Genomic DNA, 24,038 nt, shown 5'->3' with positions numbered 1-24,038 from the left:
TCATAACTCTCTCGTGATGAACGAGAGCCTCCTTAAGCCCAAACGCGTTTGATATTTGACTCATCTGTCACGAATGACAATTGTTGTTCAAAACTTTCGCGCACACTAGGAAATTTTGTCGATCACGCTTGTCACGAACAACAAGTACGCGTGGCAAGTTCACCATTGTGCGGCGGAATTATGTACAATATGACTCTCTCATTATGAGCGAGAAAGCATCCATGGGCTTCATGGAAAAAAGGGATTATCTACTTTGTTATAATAGTTTCTACAAAGATGACATTTAATAAGCCAAGCAATTTGTATAGTCTAAATTGAACCTCGCTTTGAACCATTATGTTATAAAATTTTGATTAACTTTGGATAGTAAGTAACTTCTCTTCTCGAGTAATTTTGCGATTAAACGGTACACTTTTCGGATTCAAAGGAATTCTTTTGATCGCAAAGAGACAACCGTCCAATTTATTACGTACCTAAGCGTATATAAAGCATTTACAAATCACGTACAAAATTTCCTTCACATGACCAAATGACCGTCTATTTATGTACACAATCAAAAGTTATCTTGACAACTGAAGCAAGCCCTACTTTTTCCAAGTAATTGCAACACCTAAAATTCATTCCGAACTCGAAGATACCCAAGACAACTTCATAGCGATTTTAATGAAATGTTCTATTAAAGTATACATTGCTCAGCACAATGTACAAGAGGAGTTAGATGGCAACTGAAGGTTTCTCACTACCCAATCTCATGCGGTAATTTATTATCGTTTCACTATATATGCAAAAAGATGAAGGGTTCCTTCGCAATTAAATTTGAAGAATTGTTTTTCCATTTTTTACTCTTATAGACTATCAAGCAGCTATGGAAGATTAATAGCTAATCATATCATTTCAAATTATCTTAGAAAGATTGTTCCTTCCTCCTCTTTCATCCTTAGAAAGATTGCAAGTTTTCCGGGTGTAAACAGGAATATTCATTGGCCAAAGGTCCCTTGCTTTACTTTCTTTTTTTATCTTTCCAACACCTTCCTTAAAATTCTGGCTGTACCTAACAAGGCTGTTTTCTTCAACAATTCCGTTGGGATTGCAATTCCAAGCTTCTCCGTGCAATCCATAAGTCCAACATTTTGCTAACAACACCAAGCCCACCGACCACAATCCTCGTTGAACTTCACTTTACAAAATGTTAGGGATTGGTGTTTTTTTGAACGCATTTACTAACACTATACTGAATTCTCAAAAGCGCTTTTGTTGCCTCCTAAGTGTTATGTATACGCTAATAGTTTCTTGCCATGCACATGTACCTCGATAATCGAGGCAGGTTATATACATACATGCAGGTTATAACTATAAGCCATAAATGACAATTTATTTCAAAAGCGCTGAAATTTGAAAAGGAATGCCGGATCGTTTAGAGTAAAATTTTAGTCTTTTTCCATAGGTTTAGGGGAATCGAGATTGGTCAAATTTGTTTGATTGCATGTATCCACGACTTAGTCAAGTGGGTCTTTCCACGTGACAAATTTAATGATCAATATCACGAGTATGTAATGACTTACTCATGATGAAAATATTAATTTGGTGTACATAAGAACTCAAAATCAGTACACTCCTGATAAAGACACTGGACGATTCTTTCAATAAAACCATTTCGTCATGTTGAGGCTACTTTTATTCACAGAACCTGAAGTAGACTTACTATCACGAGCAACTTATGTTGTTTTTAAAAAACTCAATTGAAGTCATGAGAGTTTTAGGTTTTTGTCACATGCACGGACTAGCCAGTTCTTATTTCCCCTCATAACAAAAACAAATGCAACGAAACAGATAACTGTCCAGTTCCGTTACTTGGACTATAATAAAGAAAGTTTTCTAAGACTTATTGTACATATATATATGTATGTATATATAAAAGATAAAAGTTTCTCCGGATTTAAAAAACTCACGAAAACTCACTTTAAATCCGGAGAAACTTTTATCTTTTATGTATTAAATGCCTGGATTACAAATTTTCAAACTTATATATATGTATGTATATATAATACAGTTCATTCAGCATTCACATGAATGCAGAGAAAATGATTGAAAGGCATTTCAAAATAAAGGAAATCAATATAAAAGAAGCTAAAAGAATATTTTACAAATATATAAGCTTTCAAAAATACCCTAATTCGTATCCTTTAGTTATGCCATTTAATTCATTGTGATACAGCAAATTGGACAGCTTCTTAAACAGCACATGCTATTGCAAGAGCAACAAGCAATGAGTACAATGTAATTTCAGCTGGTAACAGATTCAAAAGAATGACGATATTTTTGCAAATGCATGGAAGGGGACGACTCCTCTTTGGGAAGTTCAGACTTCTTACGGGACGTTTTCTTATGATTGATACCTTTGTTAGCCTGCATAGAGATAACTTACTATCATGAAAGATTTCAGGAGGACATACAACAGATTGCTTCGAAGAATGTAAACAAATTTTATAATAATCTTGGACAAAAAGTAAAATTTATCAATGTTGTGAATGGTAATGCCACACTAAGTTCCGTGCATGTGATTCTCACCAATATATCGTTATAACAGCATGTCTTTCAAATGCTTTAAGCATTAACACTTTAAAGGACGAGGCTGAAGCAAATAACTACAAACCTTATTATTTTGATTTTTTGTGTCTACTTTATTTGTGGTGGAGTTATCTTTTGAGAAGTAAACTTCGTTGCTATTAAACTCTGAAGGATGAGAACTTGATCTGTATACCCTATCGGTTATTTGCTTCAACTCTGGAACCATAAACGCCTGCAACAGAATTAACTTATTTCCGATCTCAAATGAGTTTCTACAGCCTTCTACAGTAAAAAGTAACTTTCATAATTACTAACATTAGGACTCTTGACAGCAAGCTGATGAATAATTCTCCAGTTTTCTTCGCGTTCTCGCTGTTTCTTAATCACACTGTTAAGGAAATAAAAATTCAACAATTGAATGAAGTCTAGTGACAAGAAACTGAGCAAAATAACGATTGCTCAAGGAAAATGTATTAATTTATATAAATGACATGATGGTCGATGGAAGTATGTGATTTACCTTGCTTGTTCTTCTTCAAAGTTCTGTGTGCATTCTGCAAACAATCTTTGGTCCATTTCCATGAATAACTTAAGAGCATTGTATATAAGACCATGGATGGTTCTGCATGAAATACACATCAGGAAAGCGTAACTACTGCATCAACGGACTGAATATTTTTAAAATGACTTACTTGTTCCAGTGTGATTTGGAGTTAATATACAGCGACGGGAAAACAATTGGCATTATCTTCGCGACATTGTCGCTCACTAAGCTCATTAAATATTCGTTATTCCAGAAGTACAAAGCTCTTTCTGCAACCTACATGACGAAGTGACATCATTTAGAGAAACTAAGAATTGATGTAACCAAAAAAGTGACGTCATATACGTACTCCCTGTGCAGCTTTACATGCAGTATATAACATAACAACATTTGAAAGTCAATTATAAAAATGAAATGGAAGTTAATGAACTATTTACTTTTGGCTAAAACAATACCAAAATAATAAGGTATAAGTTGGATAATGCATTATTTAAAATAGGACTTAGGTATAACTTATGGAGAATGCAGTGCCTGAAGGAGGACTAGTAGATAAGCTTATGAATAATGCATTACCTGAAAGTGTGGACTTGAAACACATTTCGAAAGTTGCTTGAACAAAATTTGACTGATCTTGATGAACTCAACAGGCTCAATCACATCAAGGATCTCTTCAAGTTCATTCAGGAACATAACCTATTGTTGTCCAACATACACATCCATAATATATAAGGTAAATTTTTAAAAATTAAATATTACAGATGCTACCTCCTTAGGGCTATGAACTTTAGGCCAAAACTTGAGGAGTCTGGTAACAACCTAAAAAGGGACAATAAAAAAATTTGACGATGATTGTGGCAAAGACTGAAATCATATACAACTACCGTGTGTGTGAGTTCTGAATCTTTCTCTAAATACTGAACAACACAGTATGCTAGCTGAAAGAAAAAAGGAAAAAATGTCCTTTATAGATATGTATTATGAAGAGAGGATTGGCTTACCATAGGACTGAAAAGTAAATTGAAAATATCTGGACTTCCTAAACAATGGTTCTTATACAACCTTGGATTACAAAGCATCTAGCACAATTTTAACCGTATCTGTGTTGGACACTTTTTAATCACAAATCTGTCCTTAATCTTTATTTGGATAAAAACATCCAACTGATGATTGGATGAACAGGTAGTGCAACATCTAGTTGATTGTTTAAACATACCTGAGGATGATACATGCTCAAACATTTTGTTTTATGAAGAGGCATAAGGATGTTCTTTAAGAAAAACTTGTGTTCTTCCTTTAAAGGTAATGCAAAGCCATTGATAATGCTAAAGATACATACAAATAATTATTCAATAATTATATTAATTATAATAATATTAACAATAGTAACACTGATTATAATTCATCATATGTCACTTACCTTCCAAGGATTTCAAGAAGTTCTGCTATGCCACTGTGGTGCTCAGTTTCATAAATAAATCGATAGAAAATGTTGTTGATCTGTTGGCGTATAAATGCTCTAAGATTCAGAAATTTGCCATAGATCCTGTGAAGAATAGTCTTTAAGAAGTCCCGTTCACGAGGGTCTTCTGTGTCAAACAAATCCAAGAGCTGGGAATTAAAGAGATCACTGTCAACATATATGCCATGAATAAGAGTAGTTGGAAAAGAAATATCAAATGCATAATGAACCTTCATTACAAACTTCGTATCTACATATTTCTTAGCAAGGTTTGGTTGAAAGTCTGGTGATTCAAGAATTCTCAGAAAGTATTCATAGACAATCTGGAAAAAATAGCAAAACATTTAATAGTCCACTAATTATTGACTAACTAGTTACATACATGGTATATACTAGCAAAAAAACAGTGTCAAGATCATTACTGTCAAATGTAATGTTTTGATTTCATGTCATATGTGGAAACATCACCTGTAAATGAGGCCATGAAGCTTCAAGTGATGGTTCATCCTCTTCTGGATCAAACTCTGCTCCATTGGGATTTGTAGGTGGTGGCAAAACACGAAATACATTTAAAGCAAACTAAATGACCATAAAATACAACAAGGTATTAAATAATATGAAGAGTATAATATTGAACCAATTGTATTCTTACCATCTCACAAGATGTTTTATAAATAGGTTCGCTGAGAACACCTCGATTTTGTGCAACATAATCTACTAACTCATATAAGGCCATTCGCTTTATTTCCTTCCATTTCAAATCACTCAAAGGGTCAGACACAAAGTCAAAGATTATACAACACTGTTTTAATTTTTTGATGAACAATTCTTCTCTCTTATCAAGTTGGGTATCTGCAAACATACAGAAAATATGAAGTCATATGGAAGGATTGCTGAGATCAGTAAATTTTCATTAACTGCAGGTGGTCAAATGAACTTTATCACAATTTACCACGAGTCAATAAGCTTGCTCTCGTGATTAGACTATTATTAATGAAACAAATTATCATATAGGACAAAAAAACTTTAACAAATAAACCTTCTGCTATTAACGAAAATAACAACAGCAGCATGATGATTAATTATGCTGTCTGAATAGGTGGCAATGGTATTAATTGCTCTTTCTTAAATCATTTTGTTTCAAATGAATGATATATCGTTTCAAATGAATGATTTATCGTTTCAAATGAACAAGTCTGAAACAACGAAATTTGACGAGTACAAAACCCCATTCCACAACAAGAAATATTGTACAATTATCTTGTTTTCGGAGAAAATGAAGAAAATAGGTGAATGTATTATTTACAAATAGTTTCGAGAAATTGCTGTTGTCACCTTATTTGGCAGTCAGGCCCGATGCAGCTGTCAAAGACGACACAAAAAAGAAAATGACCTGCCCGCTTTAATAGCTTGTTACAACGAACAATTCATTGTTTATTGTATAATACAATGCTTTTTAGAACAATGTTCTTTCATAAGGCCAAAAAAAGCGACTCGAAAATGCAGTGAATTACAAAGATAATATAGATGCACAATATTTTATTACATTGCACTTCATTATAAGATTCTTGTTATCCACTGTATAAGCTACAATAATCTTACCTTTCATAGCAGGCATGCGAAGTAATTCACGGTCAACAGAAATATCGAATGCAGAACCCTGTTGGCGATCTTTCTTTGTGAGAGATACGTTATTTGTACTATTGAGCATTCCCTCTTCACTTTGCTTCTCCGTCTAGAAAATTCAAAATATGCACATCCGGAAAGCCAATGGTCAATATTGGGTCAATTGCATTTGTCGGCTGTGTCAAGAACGTTATCAGATAAAGAGCAAATGTGACAAGTCAGTGTTTAAGTCAGAGGGCATATAAATCTTAAAGGTCTCTTGACAACAATTCCTTTAACTTACAAACCTCATTAAAATGTTTTCCCACGTCCTCCGAGGGGCTCTAAAAGTTTCAGGACGAAAATTTTCATAAAATCATGCAAGAAGTGTACAATGCAAAAGTGTAAATCTAACTTTGACACATCCACACGATGTAATAAACTGCAAACCATGATTTCCAAACAAACATTTAACACAAATAAAAAAACATGTAAAATAATACCTTGTCTTTTTTTGTTTTATTTAGCATCGCTAGGCAACAAAAAGCCTCTAAGATAGAAATGATTTGACAATCAAAGCAGTAAATGCTTTTCCAACATATTTACATTTCTTCGTTTCTTTGTCAAATCGTAAACAATATCACGTGATCGAAATTCATCCGTGCTATTGCAAGGAAATTGGGAACTAGTAATATTTTCAATTAGTTAATTTTGTAAAAATAAATTTGCTTCTGCGCAAACGCAGGGCATTTTCGATCATGCCGTTGGTTACACCGTAAAAAATAACTCATTTTTTAAGAAATAAAAAAGAATTCTGATAGTGTGGGATTAAACATTTTTCGTCTTTGGGCTTCACAAGCACAGTAAATTCCAAGCAAATAAGGAAACTTTACATATCATCTTATTCACAGCTCTTTCGAAAGCAATTTTCCAGAACGTTTTTTTCAATATCAGAACTCGTTTCCCACTAATTTCTCCTTGCTCAGTGTTCTGAACATAAAAGCGCACAGGTTGCTGGTAATGTAATCGTCCACCATTAATCATTCACTACATTTCCCGCGCAATAAACCTGTCAAATTCGATGTTCATTCATAAAGCTGTCCCGTGATGCACCCCAATATAAGACAGACCTCTCCAAATGCAGCTGTTACTAACGTACTATACGCTAAACAGACAGCGTACAACATTACAAACGTAATTACATAGATGGTGTTGGCTAAAGTGTTGATACAGAAACTGAACTAAGTCCGTTCCTGATTCGACAATAAATCCACAAACCTTATTGCGGAAAATGAAGAAATCTGTTGATCGATTTAACGTATGAATATCTCAAACGTAAATGAACTCTTCTCAAAGTCAGCTTGAAAAGGCGATTCCCTGACGATTAATTGATTTATGAAACGACAGTGGGTAAGATTTTTCTTTACTTCATCTGCAGGACAATATAAAGGAGGGAAAAGAAGCTTTTGACCTTTTCTTAGTAACGTATGTTCCAGGAAGCTTATGTATTACGCGGAAGATGCGCATAATTGTAAAAAAATTCGACCGTCGGCGCGACTGTACTGACATATACAACCTAACCAATTGATCGTTTGAAAAAGTTTCAGGAAAAATAACGTCATAAATTACGATCTATTTTGAATCATTTCAACGTTACAATACGAATAAAATGATTTGCAAAGAAAATCGAGTCAAAATGGTACGTGTCATGCACGACTTAAAACTCGGAATTACTGGCGAATTGCTTCACATTTTCAAATGCCAAATAGTTGGAAAAAATGTAATACTTTTCGTTAAATGGCAATACAATGTCGCACATTGAAAGGGCATCTCTAAGAAAATGGTTGGCGCGAATTTTTCCTATATGTTGGCGGTAACGTTGGCAATATTGAATCTTCTATAGTAAACACACATTTTCCCACTATAAATAATTAATAAAAACCCCTTCCACACGCTGTGTTCTGTTCTATGTACATTTTAAATATTTTATAACTTTTGAAAATAGATGTTGATTTTAATTGATGATCGAACCACAAATATAGAGGAGAATCGAAGATTTCGAAGAATGAAACCAATTCCTTTGCTTGCCTTCATTCGTGCTGCCTGATAAAAAAGCCATAGCCTATCGAAATATTGAGATGGAAGATATCTAGGCAGCTTCAGACAACTGAATAAATATTGATTTAATATTTTCTTACATCCATCAAAAAAATTAGCGATATCGAGTCACTTTTACCAATTGTGCTTATCGTAAATTAAAGTTTTACTCGAATGTTTCAACAGAGTTATCAAGTTACAACTTGTCTTAAAATTGCGCATGTTATAACGTTTGCTGTTATCGAGTGAGTATCTACAAACCAACGTAGGATTACATCCCCCATCTTTAAACAGTAGGGATACCAAATTATGTAGGTTTATCGACAAAATACTGAAATACACTCCTGCCGATACACACTGCACGTAAAGCATAAAGAATTTACAAAGATTCTAGCGTTTGTTAACTCTTAGACAGGATTTTCCCACGTTAAGACTTTGCGATTACAAAACATTCCTTATTAAAAATTTCCTCGCATCAATAACTTTGTTTGATAGCTTTTGCATAACTCTTCTTCCTGTAATTGAGTATGCTTTTAGACTATATTGAAGATTTTTCGTTATCAGTTCGAAACATCAGGCACGTTGCCTTACAAATAGTTTCCTTAAACGGCAAATAATTTGTCTGTAAGGTTTATTTCAATTGTATACATGCGAATCATGTGTGGCCCGCATATGTTTGAGGTTTAATAATAATGAGCGAATCACAAACACTCCACGATGACAAACGACGACAAACTACGTCCTAAGTGCTCTAAAACGTTTCTCGTTGCTGGAATTTGAATTGAACATATGCTATTGAACATTTAAAATCTGTTTAGACAAGATCGCCAGGAATGTAGAGGACATGAACTCCACCATTCTCCTCAACTATATCGGTGACATTCCCAGGATGTCGGCTGGTATGATGTGTCCAATTGTTAAGACAGATTACAGATGTCAAGCAAACAGAACTCGTTGGTCACGAGTTGGGGATCAAGCTGTAAAGACAGGGATACATCCACCAATATTATCCCATACATCCATCGCGACATCTACATTATCACCAGTTACCGCCTCTGAATTCCAGTTGTATAATCAACAACCGACACGACAAATCACAAATTTTAACAAAAAAAACAAAATACTGTCAAAAGAAATCACAGTTTCAGATAAATGTTGGAAACGTTCGACGGGATCAGTTGAACTTCATTTCAACCATAAACAAACACATTTTTCATCAGACAATAACGATTTCACAAACTTTGAGACTCCTAACCTTGGAAAAATTTCTAAATCTTTCAAAGTTAAAAAAACGCCATTATCTTCACTAGAAACTTTGACCGATTCAACATTATATACATCACAACAGACTCAAACAAGTGTTATAAAATATCAAGCTAAACATAAGAAACCAGTTACAACGAGCAAGCGAGCATGTTTGCTGCCGGCAACTTCCAACCATGCAAAAAGGCCAAAACGATGCGAGAAACAAAAAGTGTGCACAAACTATGGAAATGATGAAATGGATGTAGCTAGAATCATGATAAGTGATATACCGTTTCCTGTTGTCAGTTGCAACTCGACCGTAATCATGTATCATAACGCTTTATTGGATAGTCGAACAACATCAACGAGTAAGTTCAGTGGCGAAATAACAACAAAAAGACGAGGGAAAGTAACAGATCAAAGCAGTGGTGAAACAACCATGAAAAGAACAGGGACACTAGCAGATCAAAGCAATAGTGAAATAACCATTAAAAGAACAGGGACACTAGCAGATCAAAGCAATAGTGAAATAACTATTAAAAGAACAGGGACACTAGCAGATCAAAGCAATGGTGAAATAACCATTAAAAGAACAGGGACACTAGCAGATCAAAGCAATGGTGAAATAACCATTAAAAGAACAGAGACACTGGCAGATCAAAGCAATAGTGAAATAACCATTAAAAGAACAGGGACACTAGCAGATCAAAGCAATAGTAAAATAACCATTAAAAGAACAGGGACACTAGCAGATCAAAGCAATAGTGAAATAACCATTAAAAGAACAGGGACACTAGCAGATCTAAGCAGTGGTGAAATAACCATGGAGAGAAGTGAGACACTAGCAGATCAAAGCAGTGGTGAAATAACCATGAAGAGAAGAGACACTAGCAGATCAAAGCAGTGGTGAAATAACCATGAAGAGAAGTGAGACACTAGCAGATCAAAGCAGTTGTGAAATAACCATGAAGAGAAGTGAGACATTAGCAGATCAAAGCAATGGTGATATAACCATGAAGAGAAGTGAGACACTAGCAGATCAAAGCAGTGGTGAAATAACCATGAAGAGAAGAGAGACACTAGCAGATCAAAGCAGTGGTGAAATAACCATGAAGAGAAGTGAGACACTAGCAGATCAAAGCAGTGGTGAAATAACCATGAAGAGAAGAGACACTAGCAGATCAAAGCAGTTGTGAAATAACCATGAAGAGAAGTGAGACATTAGCAGATCAAAGCAATGGTGATATAACCATGAAGAGAAGAAGGACACTAGCAGATCAAAGCAGTGGTGAAACAACCATGAAGAGAAGAGGGACACTAGCAGATCAAAGCAGTGGTGAAATAACCATGAAGAGAAGAGAGACACTAGCAGATCAAAGCAGTGGTGAAATAACCATGAAGAGAAGAGAGACACTAGCAGATCAAAGCAGTTGTGAAATAACCATGAAGAGAAGTGAGACATTAGCAGATCAAAGCAGTTGTGAAATAACCATGAAGAGAAGTGAGACATTAGCAGATCAAAGCAATGGTGATATAACCATGAAGAGAAGTGAGACACTAGCAGATCAAAGCAGTGGTGAAATAACCATGAAGAGAAGAGAGACACTAGCAGATCAAAGCAGTGGTGAAATAACCATGAGAGAGTGAGACACTAGCAGATCAAAGCAGTGGTGAAAAACCATGAAGAGAAAGAGACACTAGCAGATCAAAGCAGTTGATGAAGAGAAGTGAGACATTAGCAGATCAAAGCAATGGTGATAACCATGAAGAGAAGACACTAGCAGATCAAAGCAGTGGTGAAACAACCATGAAGAGAAGAGGGACACTAGCAGATCAAAGCAGTGGTGAAATAACCATGAAGAGAAGAGAGACACTAGCAGATCAAAGCAGTGGTGAAATAACCATGGAGAGAAGTGAGACACTAGCAGATCAAAGCAGTGGTGAAATAACCATGAAGAGAAGAGAGACACTAGCATATCTAAGCAGTGGTGAAATAACCATGAAGAGAAGAGAGACACTAGCAGATCTAAGCAGTGGGGCATCTTTTAGCGAGATCAGAAAGAACATGGAGAATTCAATGAAGCCAGTGTTCATTAATGCTGTGTGTCAATCGTTAATTAACAAAGACACAGTACCTTCCTTAAAGATTAGAGATGTTGCAGCTGTCAATCATGAAGTTGCTGAGAAACAGAAAGATCCCAGCAATGATAGTATTTTCATCGATGGAATATCGTCCATGTGGAGCGGACCTGAAAAGTTGTTGGGCACACGTGATGCTGTCGTCAGCGAAATAACATTAGACACGAAGAAAGGAAACAGTTTGTGCAATAGCGATGCTGATTCCGAGAAAGAAAATCATTCAAATGAAACGGGCGAGAATGCCTTGACTTGTGAAAATTGTCACGTTAAAGTTTCTTCAAAGGAAGATCTTATTTCGCACCGCACAACCTGTCATGTCAGCAACGCTTTCATTTATCCATGTAACGTTTGTACTCAAGTATGTCGAAGTACTGCCGGTTTACAGAAACACATTGAATACCACGCAAATCACCAGAAGAACATGCAATGTAGTATATGTTTTCAAGAATTTACAAAGCGAGAGGATCTCGAGGAACACATCATCGCGATTCACATGGAAAAGAGGCCACACAAGTGTTCTTATTGCCCCAAAACCTTTCGAGATCCAGGCTCTCTTCAAAAACACGTAAGAATTCACACTGGAGAAAAACCATACAAATGCTCAGGTAAGGATTGATAGAGCCGATAAGGATCAAAGTAAAATTAAAATCACTATGTCTAGGAACGATCATCCGAGGCAATAGGGATTACTAATGCCACACGAACCATTTATTCCAATGAAGAACACACCCAGCCAATAAGAATCACCCCCGACTATAAAGATCCCCATTCCCATAAGAATCCCCAGCCAATAAGGACCACCCGATCAAACAAGGATTATCCCAACGGATAAGCAATCCTAAAAGGTCGATATGTCTAATTACATGATCAGGCTTAAATGTTTGGTTCGAAATAGAAGGAAAACCAAAGAAATGATAAATTCAACTAGTGAATATTTAGTCCTCATCTTTATTGTCTGATACACCCAAAATGTAGAAATTTGCAAAAAACACAGAGAGAGTAATAAGAACCGCCACTTCACGGATCTTATGTTTGTACAATGTTTTATTCGATTGTGTTTAGCCTGTGACAAATCGTTTGCCGAGTACAGTTCACTAAGGAAGCACAACAGGATACATACGGGAGAACAGCCATACAAGTGTCAGTATTGCTCTAAAGCATTCTCCATTTCTGGCAATCTTCAGCGTCATATATTAATACACACTGGAGAACGGCCGTACAAATGCAGCGAGTGTCCCAAGACCTTTAATAATCCCAGTCATCTACGACGTCACGAGAAGAATCTTCATTCCAAATTGGAATGCGAAAAATAAAATTATATTTACAGTAAGTGCCGATGCACTTTTTGCGTTTAGCTGTTTTTAAATAATTGCGGTACAAAAAATATGTTGAATCCTCTTCAATTTACTTTTCAATCAATTGATTACTATTTACAGTAGGTGCCCATGCACTGTTTTAAGTTTTTCTATTTTGAAAGCAGAGCGGTACGAAATTATGTTGAATCTTTTGCATTTTTGTTTTCAATCACTTGATTGCAAACCTTGTGTAATTGCTTATAAGTTGATGAAATTGTAGATTTAAAGTAGAAACAACACTGCATTACGAAAGAATGTCTTTTGATGAAAGTTAGTACTTTTAGTAATAGCTAATATACAGATAACCCAAACAGTCCAATATTATTTGATATTGCCTGAGAAAAACTGTAAAAAATGCAGTAGATGTTCTATTTTAGGGTCGTTTTTGTTAATATAGAGACTTTCAGGAGTTGGAGGGTAGAGGCGTTTTACAGAGATGTATTTCAAATGACCACCTATCTTGATGTATGCGCCTCTGTATCGACTCTCCTAGTTTTTTTATTAGGAAAACTGCGTTCATAAGTTTTTTTTGTTGGAAAAGCTAACTATTATTTACCAAAGTAGAATACCAAATTGGTACGCTTGTCTATGTAAGAATTTATAATTCATCGCGTGTATTATTTTCGATACTTTATTGTAAAGACTCACTTTGAGAATTATCTACATTATCTATTCTTTAACCTCGGAATTTATGCAACAAAATTTCAAACCATACGAAAACATATTCGAAATACTCAGATATGAAATTGCGTTGTATCAAATTGTAAGGTTATTTGAAATAATTTTATTCGTTAAGAAATTGACAGGTGTTTTTTGTAAGCATCGCGTGCGTGTGATGCAGAAATTTTAGATAGCAAACAAAAACACCTGTGGAACACGCTTCTTGTTTTGTGCAACGCCACGTTGCCATAAGAGAACAATCATAAATAACAAATATGTGTATTTGCACACTGAAAATAATTAGGAATAGAAATGTTACGTTGAGCAAGATATGTTATACAAAATAACTTGACACTTGGACTGTTATTAATATGTCAATATAATAAGTCAACATATAGTATGTTTTATATATAGAATTTTCTGTGTGCTCGATGCAAAGACTTAATAATTAAATACAATTAAAGATATATGTCTTTCTATTAGGGAATAAAATTTGTTTTGTTGGAAGTGTGTATGTGTCCAATCATATTCTTTCGGCATTAAAATGCCCTATCTTTTGAGATATATATGTTTAGCAGTCGATGTCCGGGGGCGAAAAATGCAGTCGCTACATGAATATTAATGCCCTGTCCACCAAAAAATTCATGACAGAAACATTACAAGATTTAAATGTACAAATACATATACATTTGAGATGACAACTTTGAACAAGGAATTCGGATGCTAACGAGCAACAACGGGATATCAAATAAGAGAGCAGCTTGCGAGAGATGCAATGTACGATTACTGTACCATGAAATAACAAAAAGCCAGAGTGATACATACGACTCACAAATACTCATATGGAGTATCCGTGAGTCAAAAATGGACTAAGAGATGACATATGTGAAATTTCCCACAGACTGTGACAAAGGCATTTTAATAAAGGGGTTTTAACTTGTTTGAAATCTTCGAAGGTTTCAAATGCCATTATCGAATTCTTCACAATAATTCAAGACACTTTCCCTAAGATGTCGACAGACAAAAGTCATTCTATGATTGGCCAAGATTTGGCGTACTGTATTTCACGTGTAAGACGCCCATTGATGAAAGGAAAGCTGTTGACACTTGCCAACAGCTAAAGCAATTACCAACGCACTTACAACAAATACAGAATATATATGCTTTTGAAGTTAATAAAAAATTGGCGGTGAAAGAAGTTGCCCATGTTTGGGGCGAGAAAAGAGTTTAATAATAAAAGTGTTGACAACAATATGGCAATGGACATCGCGCCAAAACGTATTTCGTTCATTCAAGATTTCGACATGGAGTTTCGAGAACAATTACGAGGCTACGTGAATGACTTAGGTAGAAAAAACGATCCACCGAACATTTGTAGAAACGGAGCAAGCAATAAGGAAAGGTATGCTTATTTGGAGGCTGCTTTACATTGGTTAAAAGACGAACTACAACAGATGCGAAGCCAAGATAGATCTCTTGCAAAGCAACTAATTGGCCTTCGAGCAAAAATTCAAAATATTATGCAAGAGGATGAGTACACTGTCGACGTGATAACTGTAAGAGTTAACGCTGAAAGCGAAGACACGAAATTGTAATGTAAATGAAATTCGCCCATACGCATGTTAGATATAAAGAATAGCAAAGATATAGTATATGCCGTGAGTTATCATTCCACTGAACGATACGCCATCAGAAACACAATACATAGTGATGAGATTTGCAAATAACCAGCCATCAACGTGATCATATTTAAAGAGCGAAATGGATTAAACCGGAAACATCAGGTTGATGTGTGGAAAGAATGATTACAGACAATCGAATACAAAAGTTATCGTTATGTATTTACTGTGTATCATTGTTCGCTTTTGTTAATAAAATATATATTATTCGTGCAACATTTGTGCTGCATTCTTTCATTTACAGAAATATTGGACTCAAAGCATGAATTCCTTGAATCGTTATTACAATATATAAGTGATGATTGATTCAAAATCTCGCGGTAAATTTACATCACAAAAAATAACATATCCAATTGACTTACCAAGGATCACATCTTACTGGTCAAATATGGCTTTCTTTCACTTCTAAGATCAAGAATTTTCTCTGAAAAACAAATGCAACTTATTAAGACGCTTCAGAGAAGGGACAGGTAGGATAAAATAGACAAAAAAGGATTGACAGGTACATGCAACAGCTTCATTAAAAATCAACTTACCTAAAGTGATAACGATATTGTACAAGTGAGATTGATCCGACACAATGACTACTTGTTCGGAGTCTCTTTTCCTTATAAATGAAGAAAACAACAATCTTCATAAAGCATGTAGCCGTGGAAGAAGTTCGAGCAAAAACTATTACATCACACGAAGACTTACAATGCTTTAACAACGTTCAGTTTTCCAAGAGATTTTATAGCATTTCGAAATAATTCCAAAGATTGAGTTTCTAGGACTTTAGTGGTACCTAGGATAACAAATTTATACACATCTACTGGTGGTTTTAACGATGCTTGTGTTTATCATAGATTTCTGGTTAACCTTTAACTTAAATCTTTTTATTTGTCAAAGAAATCAACGAATATTGCGCGAAAAAAGCGTGATTGCAAACAAAGATATGACAGTTTAACGCAGACGGTAATACCACAAAATAGTAACATACAGAAGGTCATCTTCAGTGGTTCTTTACTTCATTGATTACACACTCAGCTAGTGCCAAAAACAAAGGCCACCCTCCCCTCCACACCATAAAATAGTAACTCACAGAAGGTCATCTTCAGTGGTTCTTTACTTCATTGATTAGACACTGACCCAGTGCCAAAAACAAAGGCCACCCCCACCCCCCCATACATTCAAAAAAACAGACAGAAGATTATAACTAAAATTTATAGAAGGGGCTATCGCCTTAGTTTCCTACGTTGGCTAGGTAGTGCTTAGAAAAATCACTGGTACTCTGTGATAACACGAAGATTTCCATGAAAACGGAGAGTGGTCTGACATTAAGTTGTGTAATAGAAAGAGAAGAAAGAAAAAAAAAGAAGAAGAAGAAGAACACGAGAAAGAAGAAATCATATATCACCACAAATATATGAAATCACACGGACAAATTCGAGAAAAAATCAGAAAAGAAAGAGAATGTAAATTCTTACCAATTAAAAATAGATCCAAAGCTCTATCTTGACAACTTTTAACCAGCATGTTCACTGAATGCTCCTCACAACTGGAGTCCAGTATGAAGGAACTGATGATCCAATATGATATCACAATCGGTCTCCATAACCACGTGATATAACAATAATCATCTGTTTCATTAGCTTTCCATCTGTCGTCATGACAATGAAGTATTCCCACAAGTTGACATATTTTGAGAGCAGCAATGAAAAACTTGGAGCAAACAAAAGAAAAATGGAAAACTTAAAAAGTTATAGGGGATCATTTATAAATCTTAAGATAAGGATAAAAAAACCATTGACTCATATAGTAACATAGTAACTTGAAATTTACCTCATACGAAGGAAACTGTTCTTTGCCAACTTCTGCTGACACCAAGTCCCCAACTAACTTGACATTTCGGTAGAGTTCATCTGCAAACGACATAATGACAATATATGAACAACCACAACTTGTCGATACGCAAAGATTTAAGGCAGCGTAGTGTACCCCATTGTACCTTGGGAATACATCACCTCCTTTGATGAACCTGAAACCAATGCAATAATGGCAGGAATGTAAAACCAGTGAAGCAATTGGTTTCTTTGATGAGCCAATTGCAAATGGACACATGTCAAATGTATCATATAAAGTTTTTCATCTGCGCTTAAACTTTCAGAGATTTTTTCATCTTTTGCTTCTCGACAATGACCATCCTCACTAGATATACTCGCCGCGGTAATACTGTTCATATTTTCTTGATGACACAACATGAGCACTCGGTCTTTGAATTTCTTTGGATAATGTTCAGGATCGATAAGAAATATCTCATTCTCCTTTGTCACCTCCACAGAACTTTTTAACAGCTTCAAACTCTCCATAATTTCTTTCATGATGTCTTTTTCATCTAAGATAATGAAACAGGAAGAGTGAACTGATTTCAAGAACAAACTACAGTAAACCCTCGATAACTGGCATCTCTTCAGAGTAACGAACGAAAAATTGTTCGAGTTAGCAAATTTCGTATATTATGTCCATCTTATTGCTCATTTACAATAATGAACAAGCTACATCACTGCAATTAGAGTTAGTGCAAGTTTAATCATAAAATTTGAAAGATTTGTGATTTATATAGCGATATTTACGACTACAGAACGTTAGATCAGTAACATGAAGACAGTAATTGTGTTAAGACAGGTTGTTAGTGAGGAATCTTAAAGCTATGTGCATGAATAAATGGGTTAAATTCTCAAATCATTGTCGTTTGGATCAAATTTACACTTTCGATTTTTTACTACTATTTAGTGTTTCGAATAAAGAATTCGAGTAATCCAGGAAAATTTGACAAAAAGGAAATGAAATTTTTTTGAGTTAATGAGGAATTAGAGTTAACGAGGTTCTACTGTGGATCTGTTTAAGTTCCATTTAATGTCTTACCATTTCGTACGACAGGTACATTAAACTTCTGACACAACTCCAAAACACTTTGGTATTTTCCTTTTAAAAACTCTAACAAAGTGAATAAAAACTTTGAATTTTCATTCCTCAATGAAAAATCTCAGCTACGTTAAGAACACAAATTTACCTAACGTTGTACCCGTCGCATTTTGTAGAAGAATCGAAGCAACGATCATGTTTGGTAAAATGATCAAATGATCTTGGATTTTTTCTAAAATATAAGCGGCTAACTTTCGCACCGCATTCATTTCATCATTTGTGGCTTCGCTTCTAATTGACCTGTCAAAAAAATATGCATTACATAGGTAGTTTAAATGCAAGAGAAATATTTTGGGAGCGTTTATTCATTTATACATTCTTGTGTATATGGCAAAAACTCCACACAGAAGAATTTGAAGGATGACTAAAGATTCAGAAGAATGACGATATCACCTTGGGATGCAGGATCGCATGCTTCTGTCCACGTAATCTTGGGAAAATTCTCGTAATGATATCGGCTCTCCAAAATACATGTAAACGTGACCATAATCGTCCGAGAGAACTGAACGTGAGCTCAAGAGTCCCTTGAATTGGGAGAGAAAAATTATGATGACGGAAAAAGAAAGCTACGTTACAGAAAACATGGCAAATGAAAATATCTTTGCTAGTGACGTAGCCCGCAAAAAAGTCTGGTCGTCCTATGTAATTTTCATATCATTAGCAATTACTTATTTTTTTAAAAATTTACTGTTTGTACAGAGGTCGAATACCAAAACATTCAAATATCACGACAAAATCTTGTTCATATTATCTGATAATGAGTAGGGTGACAAACGAAGAGTACAAACCTTGAGTGATTCCTTGGGTTTTGGCACACCCAGCAGCTCACGAGCCATCAACGTCTCCTCGAGGACTCGGTCGTAACTGATGCTTATTGGACAGAATTTAATATCAGGAACTCTTGATGAAAAGTAGAGATCAGTGATGATCGACATGAGACCTGGACATAAAAGAAAGGAGGGAAATGGTACATTTTAAAGAAAAGCAACAAACTATTACAGTTTAATAACACAAAATAGAGAAAAAATATAAATGATCAGCTTTCAAGAAGATTTGGGCCAAAGATTTTGTTAGATGATTTACATCTAGTCATGATAATCTAATGTATCGAATAGAGATATTTAATATAATTAATGGTGTGTTGAATCACACCATAATTTATACATATACAAAATATTCAAAAAAAAACAAGTCAAACCTAATTTAGGAAGTAGACTCTTTCCAGATCTGCTTCTTGTTCCTTCAAGAAAAAACTCCATAGTTGTACCACTGTTCAAAAGCAAACATTGCACATATTCAGAAAACACAAGCCAGTAAAGTATGTCTGAACGAAATCTTCTTTTCATGTAAAATGCTCCACAGTTCCGTAGCAAACCACCAATGAGCTTCATGCTTTTAAAATCTGCAAACATCAAGTATTAAATACCATTTTATAAAACCTTAAAACAGAAAGAATATACACACAAAACCATATAGGCTTTGACATTGATATTTTTATCACATGAAAGACTGATTGAAAATAACCCAATACTATCTTATGGTATTCAAAGATGACACTTCTTTATCGATATTGATAAATATCATAAAAAAGATACTGGAAATAAACACAACCCCATACTATTCTACAGTATTCTAAAATGTCTAAAATTATTTTCTCTTACCCTGGGCTGCAGCAATGACAGGCATCGGCAATTGGAAGATGAAACAGACAAATGAAACAATAAGAAAATCAGTGTAACTACGATGTGTTGGTACAAGAATAACTGGACATTCCTTAGACATTAGCTTCACCTGCAAATTTATCAAAATTATGACATATTTAGAAATATTTTTCAAAAATTCATGGAACCAGATAATCTATTTATACCTTGTTAAGTCCATTCATATTAACTTTAATTCCAGAGAAAATGTTTCTAAATACTTTCCTTAAGATAAATGCCATAAAACGAATACTTTTCAAACTGAATGTATGACCAATGTCATTTAACATTTCTTTAACTTCTTTTAATATATCCTCGTCAGTCTTTCCTTGCATGTCAGCAAACTAAAGGCAAGTCAAGTTATTTAGCTAAGAATTTCCCTGTCAACTTATATCTACATATGGTGACAGTATATTTAAAAACATGCATTGTGTCATAATTGGTTTTTGATGTGAAACTGGCACAGATTGGCATATTTTTTGAGAAAAAATCCTGAATCCAAACATAAATTATTGGTGTAACTAAACGTACAAACCAACTTGTCTCATTTGGTGAGGGCAAATCTAGGTAGGGGATCTCATTAATGGGTTTAGTTAGTTGTCAACTTCATCCAGGCCAGTCAGAAATGTACGTATGTAGTGTTTTCACAAGATCTTCAGGATGCACAGTAAAATTATTAGAGTGATAATCAAATTTTGTAGTTCACATAAAACAAATAACATTATATTATTACTAATCATCGAAGTTTGTCATGTTTTACATGATGGTTTTTGGTTTTGCAAATTATGCAATAAAAATAAAACATAACTAGCTTTACCAAATAGTATACAAGATGAGAACCTAAGTATAGCATGCTTAACTATTTACTGTTTACCTAGCCACACAAATGCTGCTGGTTTGCAATGTTCACGTATGAAATGAAAACTTTGGTGTGCAAGACAAACTTTGCAGAGTAGCACTCATTCTCAGCAAAGGTACCAAAATTATTGGATTTTATTGGTTTTGATAAGGCAAAAACAACTGTACTAACCTAGTCTCACAATGCATTTGCGTATTTAAGTTTAACACAAACCTCTGAAGCAGCATTCTTAACTCGAACAGAATGCAATACGTGTTCAATAATTTTTGCTCCATTCAAACCAGTCGTGGCACTATGATCGTTGACCGGCGTGATCGGTGGATCAAAATCGTGAAGGGTAAATAAAATATCGCTGCCATGTTGTTTTATAGTTTCAAATGAATCCATACAGATACAATAAAAAACAACAGCGGTTTCTTCGGGGTTCACGTTGTTAAGTGAAGTTTAAACCACGTGAAAGTAACGAGAATGTAAACAGTTTTAGGGGGGGGGAGACAGCAGGAATGATTGTTCTGCACTGCATGACCAAAACACTGGAAAGTTTAAAAAATGGAAGGAATCTTCATGCATTTTCCTATTTTATTAAAAAAGTAGGCACTATCAACATACTATCTAAAATTAGCTCAGAAGCTGACCTCAAAACCATATGCAGCTTCAGTCAATATACATTACGGCCTCTTATCCAAAATACCTTCAGAACTAAACAATTGGTGGTTTTCATCTGCGCCATGCTGGTGGACTCCAAAAAAAATATCATAAGATTTTATTGTTACTGGGGAATAACATTTCATCAATCATGTTGTCTCTAATGTTCTTGAAAATCGTAAATACTAAATATATCCTGAAATGATTTTCTTGAGCAAAAACTCTTCATTTCATTATCATACCCCCCCCCCGGGAAGAGCTCACAAACTTCAATATGGCCGACAACAACGTAGTTTTTGACGAACTCAGTAAAATTGAATCATTAGGTTATTGCCTAATGCTAGCTATTTTGTATGTTTTAGTATTTTATATATGGAATGTGCCATATCATCGGTACGTCTTAGGTTTTCCAGAAGTTTATATAAGTGTTTCGGTTTATTAAGCAAATGAAAAATTAGGTAGTTAGATTTTAGTCAACACCATCTACTAATGACAAACCGTTTAGTTTACTACAATGCGTAAAGGAAATCATTGAACATCATAATAGTTTTGTCAATTTAATGACGATTTCCTTATTTACGAAGAATATTGTTTGCATTAAGCAGAGACCATCCCTCTACCATCAAGTTACGATGCATCAGAGCAATTGGATTCAGTATTGTGGCACCGATCTTTATTAAATACGTATCGCAGACATCTCCAAAAGTAAATCACCTTGCAACAATGGAAATGTTTGTGGCCAGAGATAATACAATAAATGATATAAAATTATAATCATTTTGTTCCTAGGGTGTACCTGTTCAAAGATGGCTTGGTATTCATGGCGAGAATCTTAATAAAGCAGCTGTTTTCCCTTCGCTGTTAATTATGGTAACTAAATATAGATTATATTTCCAGTAGAAATCTTAATTTACACTGCTTGGTCTCAACTCGTCTATTTTTAGATACTATTTGCTGGTCCTTTAACGATGATGTGTTTAGCAGAAGAATTACCTCTAATGAAAAGTAAGATCTCCATTTAATATCAACCATTCCTGTATAAAATATCATCGCGGACAGCGCGGATCATGAATACAGTGGAATAAATAATTTTCTATACTTAAAAAATTTGTCTTTATTTTAGAATTTTCACCGTCATTTGACCTGATAAACATAAGAAATCTAATAATCGTAAGAACTAAGTAAAATATGTGTTTGTTTGCCACAATCATTGACATAATATCTTACAGAAAATTGTTTCTGAAATGCTGTTTCAGGCTCCAATAACAGAAGAGTTTATTTACAGAGCATGTATGATTCCATTGCTGGTCCCGTCATTTGGTTTGATGGGTGCAATTTTTATTTGTCCCTTGTTGTTTGGTGTTGGTAAGGATGTAATTTTCTCTATTTTTACAGCTAACGATGCAGTTCATTTTTCTCAATAAGATAATCTCATTACAGCTCACTTCCATCATGCCATCGAAAGACTACAAGGATCTAAGTCCAACGTGTTGATTGTAACATGTAATACTTTACATGAATTATTTATTCAATACTTGATGTTTTCGTAATTTACCGGAATTTTTTAGTCTTTCAGTTTAGCTACACGACCTTATTTGGCGTCTACTCAGCATTCATATTTGTACGAACAGGTAAAGAGACAAGTTGTATAAAAAAACATGTAAAAGTTCACAGTCATCTAAAATTCGTTTTCTTTACAGGTCACTTGATTGGCTCATTTATTTCTCATAGTTTTTGTAATTACATGGGTGTTCCCGAATTTGAACAAATAAACAACACAAAGTTTCCGAAAGGTAATCAAACCTAACGATTAGAGCAATGTTTTTTTTAATCAAGTGCTTTTAAAAAATATTTTACATGTTTGTAAATGTAGATCGTCCAGGTTGGTATAGTCCTGAGGACTGTTTTTGTTGTTAACTGACGTTTCGACAACCTTAGCGGTATGACTCTGAAGATGACTACCTCGCTAAGGTTGTCGAAACGTCAGTCAACAACAACAAAAACAGTCCTTCTCAGGAATATACCAACCTGGACGATCTACATTTACAAACATGTAACGATACTCCCGGGTTCAAACCATTTACTTTAAAAAATATTTTACTATCGCTGATATAAAAAGCGATTTATTTTATACATATGGAGACATACGTATAAAAAATCATAAGTCTAAAAATCTCCTTTTCCTTTTATATAGTTGTGGCTGGAATGTTCGTTATTGGACTCGTACTCTTTTTATGTTTCCTCTTTCCACTGACAGAGCCAAATATGTACAATAGTATTTACTTTAAATGAATGAAAATTATGATTTATAGAAATGCAAGCAAATGGGTGATGTTTATAGAAGTGTGTTAACAATCTCGTTGTGATATTATGCATTAACTATATAAATGAATCATGTGAATGATGATTGAACAAGGTTGTATAGATGCATGCAATTTCAATATAACTTTTATGTTGTGTAAGAGCAATGAAGATTGAAAATATAATTATTTTGTATAATTCCACAATCTATACTGAGT

General features: G+C 34.7%; 5 protein-coding genes across 7 annotated transcripts; 3 read left to right on the top strand and 2 right to left on the bottom strand.

Annotated features, from left to right (window-relative positions):
- Positions 1–2,095: 2,095 nt before the first annotated feature.
- On the bottom strand, positions 2,096–6,900 carry LOC124441461 (serine/threonine-protein phosphatase 2A 56 kDa regulatory subunit delta isoform-like). 2 transcript variants are annotated; one of them, XM_046991936.1, is made up of 16 exons: positions 6,680–6,895; positions 6,485–6,520; positions 6,174–6,306; positions 5,224–5,423; positions 5,040–5,150; positions 4,802–4,894; positions 4,530–4,720; positions 4,326–4,434; positions 3,994–4,047; positions 3,878–3,928; positions 3,686–3,805; positions 3,261–3,388; positions 3,089–3,190; positions 2,884–2,956; positions 2,654–2,800; positions 2,096–2,406 (listed from the first exon to the last, which is right to left on the bottom strand). In XM_046991936.1, the coding sequence occupies exons 1-16, from the start codon at positions 6,704–6,706 to the stop codon at positions 2,284–2,286; spliced, it is 1,698 nt and encodes a 565-aa protein (XP_046847892.1). In that variant the 5' UTR covers positions 6,707–6,895; the 3' UTR covers positions 2,096–2,283. The 2 variants fall into 2 exon arrangements, with proteins under 2 accessions (XP_046847892.1, XP_046847893.1); XM_046991937.1 differs by lacking the exon at positions 2,654–2,800 and having other exon boundaries at positions 6,680–6,900.
- A 417-nt stretch (positions 6,901–7,317) lies between these two features.
- On the top strand, positions 7,318–11,157 carry LOC124441462. Its single transcript, XM_046991938.1, has 2 exons — positions 7,318–7,586; positions 9,092–11,157. The coding sequence occupies exon 2, from the start codon at positions 9,118–9,120 to the stop codon at positions 10,426–10,428; it is 1,311 nt and encodes a 436-aa protein (XP_046847894.1). The 5' UTR covers positions 7,318–7,586; positions 9,092–9,117; the 3' UTR covers positions 10,429–11,157.
- Positions 11,158–11,270: 113 nt separating this feature from the next.
- On the top strand, positions 11,271–14,179 carry LOC124442188 (zinc finger protein 816-like). Its single transcript, XM_046992670.1, has 2 exons — positions 11,271–12,262; positions 12,720–14,179. The coding sequence occupies exons 1-2, from the start codon at positions 11,326–11,328 to the stop codon at positions 12,968–12,970; spliced, it is 1,188 nt and encodes a 395-aa protein (XP_046848626.1). The 5' UTR covers positions 11,271–11,325; the 3' UTR covers positions 12,971–14,179.
- Positions 14,180–15,492: 1,313 nt separating this feature from the next.
- LOC124442187 (dihydroxyacetone phosphate acyltransferase-like) lies at positions 15,493–21,716 on the bottom strand. The gene is made up of 14 exons (XM_046992669.1): positions 21,088–21,716; positions 20,183–20,359; positions 19,977–20,106; positions 19,514–19,717; positions 19,104–19,255; positions 18,709–18,839; positions 18,404–18,555; positions 18,256–18,327; positions 17,339–17,725; positions 17,173–17,252; positions 16,818–17,052; positions 16,048–16,135; positions 15,888–15,958; positions 15,493–15,775 (listed from the first exon to the last, which is right to left on the bottom strand). Exons 1-14 carry the CDS (start codon positions 21,259–21,261, stop codon positions 15,720–15,722), a joined length of 2,109 nt encoding a protein of 702 aa, XP_046848625.1. The 5' UTR covers positions 21,262–21,716; the 3' UTR covers positions 15,493–15,719.
- A 76-nt stretch (positions 21,717–21,792) lies between these two features.
- LOC124442364 (CAAX prenyl protease 2-like) lies at positions 21,793–24,030 on the top strand. Of its 2 annotated transcripts, XM_046992862.1 has the most exons (10): positions 21,793–21,912; positions 22,125–22,224; positions 22,309–22,389; positions 22,464–22,524; positions 22,643–22,689; positions 22,776–22,884; positions 22,960–23,022; positions 23,088–23,150; positions 23,220–23,312; positions 23,714–24,030. In XM_046992862.1, the coding sequence occupies exons 1-10, from the start codon at positions 21,794–21,796 to the stop codon at positions 23,809–23,811; spliced, it is 834 nt and encodes a 277-aa protein (XP_046848818.1). In that variant the 5' UTR covers position 21,793; the 3' UTR covers positions 23,812–24,030. The 2 variants fall into 2 exon arrangements, with proteins under 2 accessions (XP_046848818.1, XP_046848819.1); XM_046992863.1 differs by lacking the exon at positions 22,125–22,224 and having other exon boundaries at positions 21,834–21,912.
- Positions 24,031–24,038: the final 8 nt, after the last annotated feature.

Source organism: Xenia sp. Carnegie-2017, unplaced genomic scaffold, assembly GCF_021976095.1.
Source record: "Xenia sp. Carnegie-2017 unplaced genomic scaffold, XeniaSp_v1 HiC_scaffold_20, whole genome shotgun sequence".
NCBI lineage: Eukaryota > Metazoa > Cnidaria > Anthozoa > Malacalcyonacea > Xeniidae > Xenia > Xenia sp. Carnegie-2017.
This window is presented reverse-complemented; position numbering and strand designations above follow the sequence as displayed.

Bases quoted from the DNA above. Each gene is read 5' to 3' on its own strand.
- LOC124441461 (XM_046991936.1), bottom strand. From the start codon at position 6,706: ATGCTAAATAAAACAAAAAAAGACAAG. The intron at 5,151-5,223 runs GTAAGAATACAA...ATGGTCATTTAG, and splicing joins ATAAAACATCTTGTGAGATG to TTTGCTTTAAATGTATTTCG. The intron at 4,048-4,325 runs GTATGTTTAAAC...TTTTTCTTTCAG, and splicing joins TGAGCATGTATCATCCTCAG to CTAGCATACTGTGTTGTTCA.
- LOC124441462 (XM_046991938.1), top strand. From the start codon at position 9,118: ATGAACTCCACCATTCTCCTCAACTATATCGGTGACATTCCCAGGATG.
- LOC124442188 (XM_046992670.1), top strand. From the start codon at position 11,326: ATGAAGAGAAGAGGGACACTAGCAGATCAAAGCAGTGGTGAAATAACC. The intron at 12,263-12,719 runs GTAAGGATTGAT...GATTGTGTTTAG, and splicing joins AAAACCATACAAATGCTCAG to CCTGTGACAAATCGTTTGCC.
- LOC124442187 (XM_046992669.1), bottom strand. From the start codon at position 21,261: ATGGATTCATTTGAAACTATAAAACAACATGGCAGCGATATTTTATTT. The intron at 18,840-19,103 runs GTTTGTACTCTT...TCCCAATTCAAG, and splicing joins AACCCAAGGAATCACTCAAG to GGACTCTTGAGCTCACGTTC. The intron at 15,776-15,887 runs GTAAGTTGATTT...TTTGTTTTTCAG, and splicing joins CAATATCGTTATCACTTTAG to AGAAAATTCTTGATCTTAGA.
- LOC124442364 (XM_046992862.1), top strand. From the start codon at position 21,794: ATGGCCGACAACAACGTAGTTTTTGACGAACTCAGTAAAATTGAATCA. The intron at 22,525-22,642 runs GTAAGATCTCCA...TCTTTATTTTAG, and splicing joins AGAATTACCTCTAATGAAAA to AATTTTCACCGTCATTTGAC. The intron at 23,151-23,219 runs GTAAAGAGACAA...TTTTCTTTACAG, and splicing joins ATTCATATTTGTACGAACAG to GTCACTTGATTGGCTCATTT.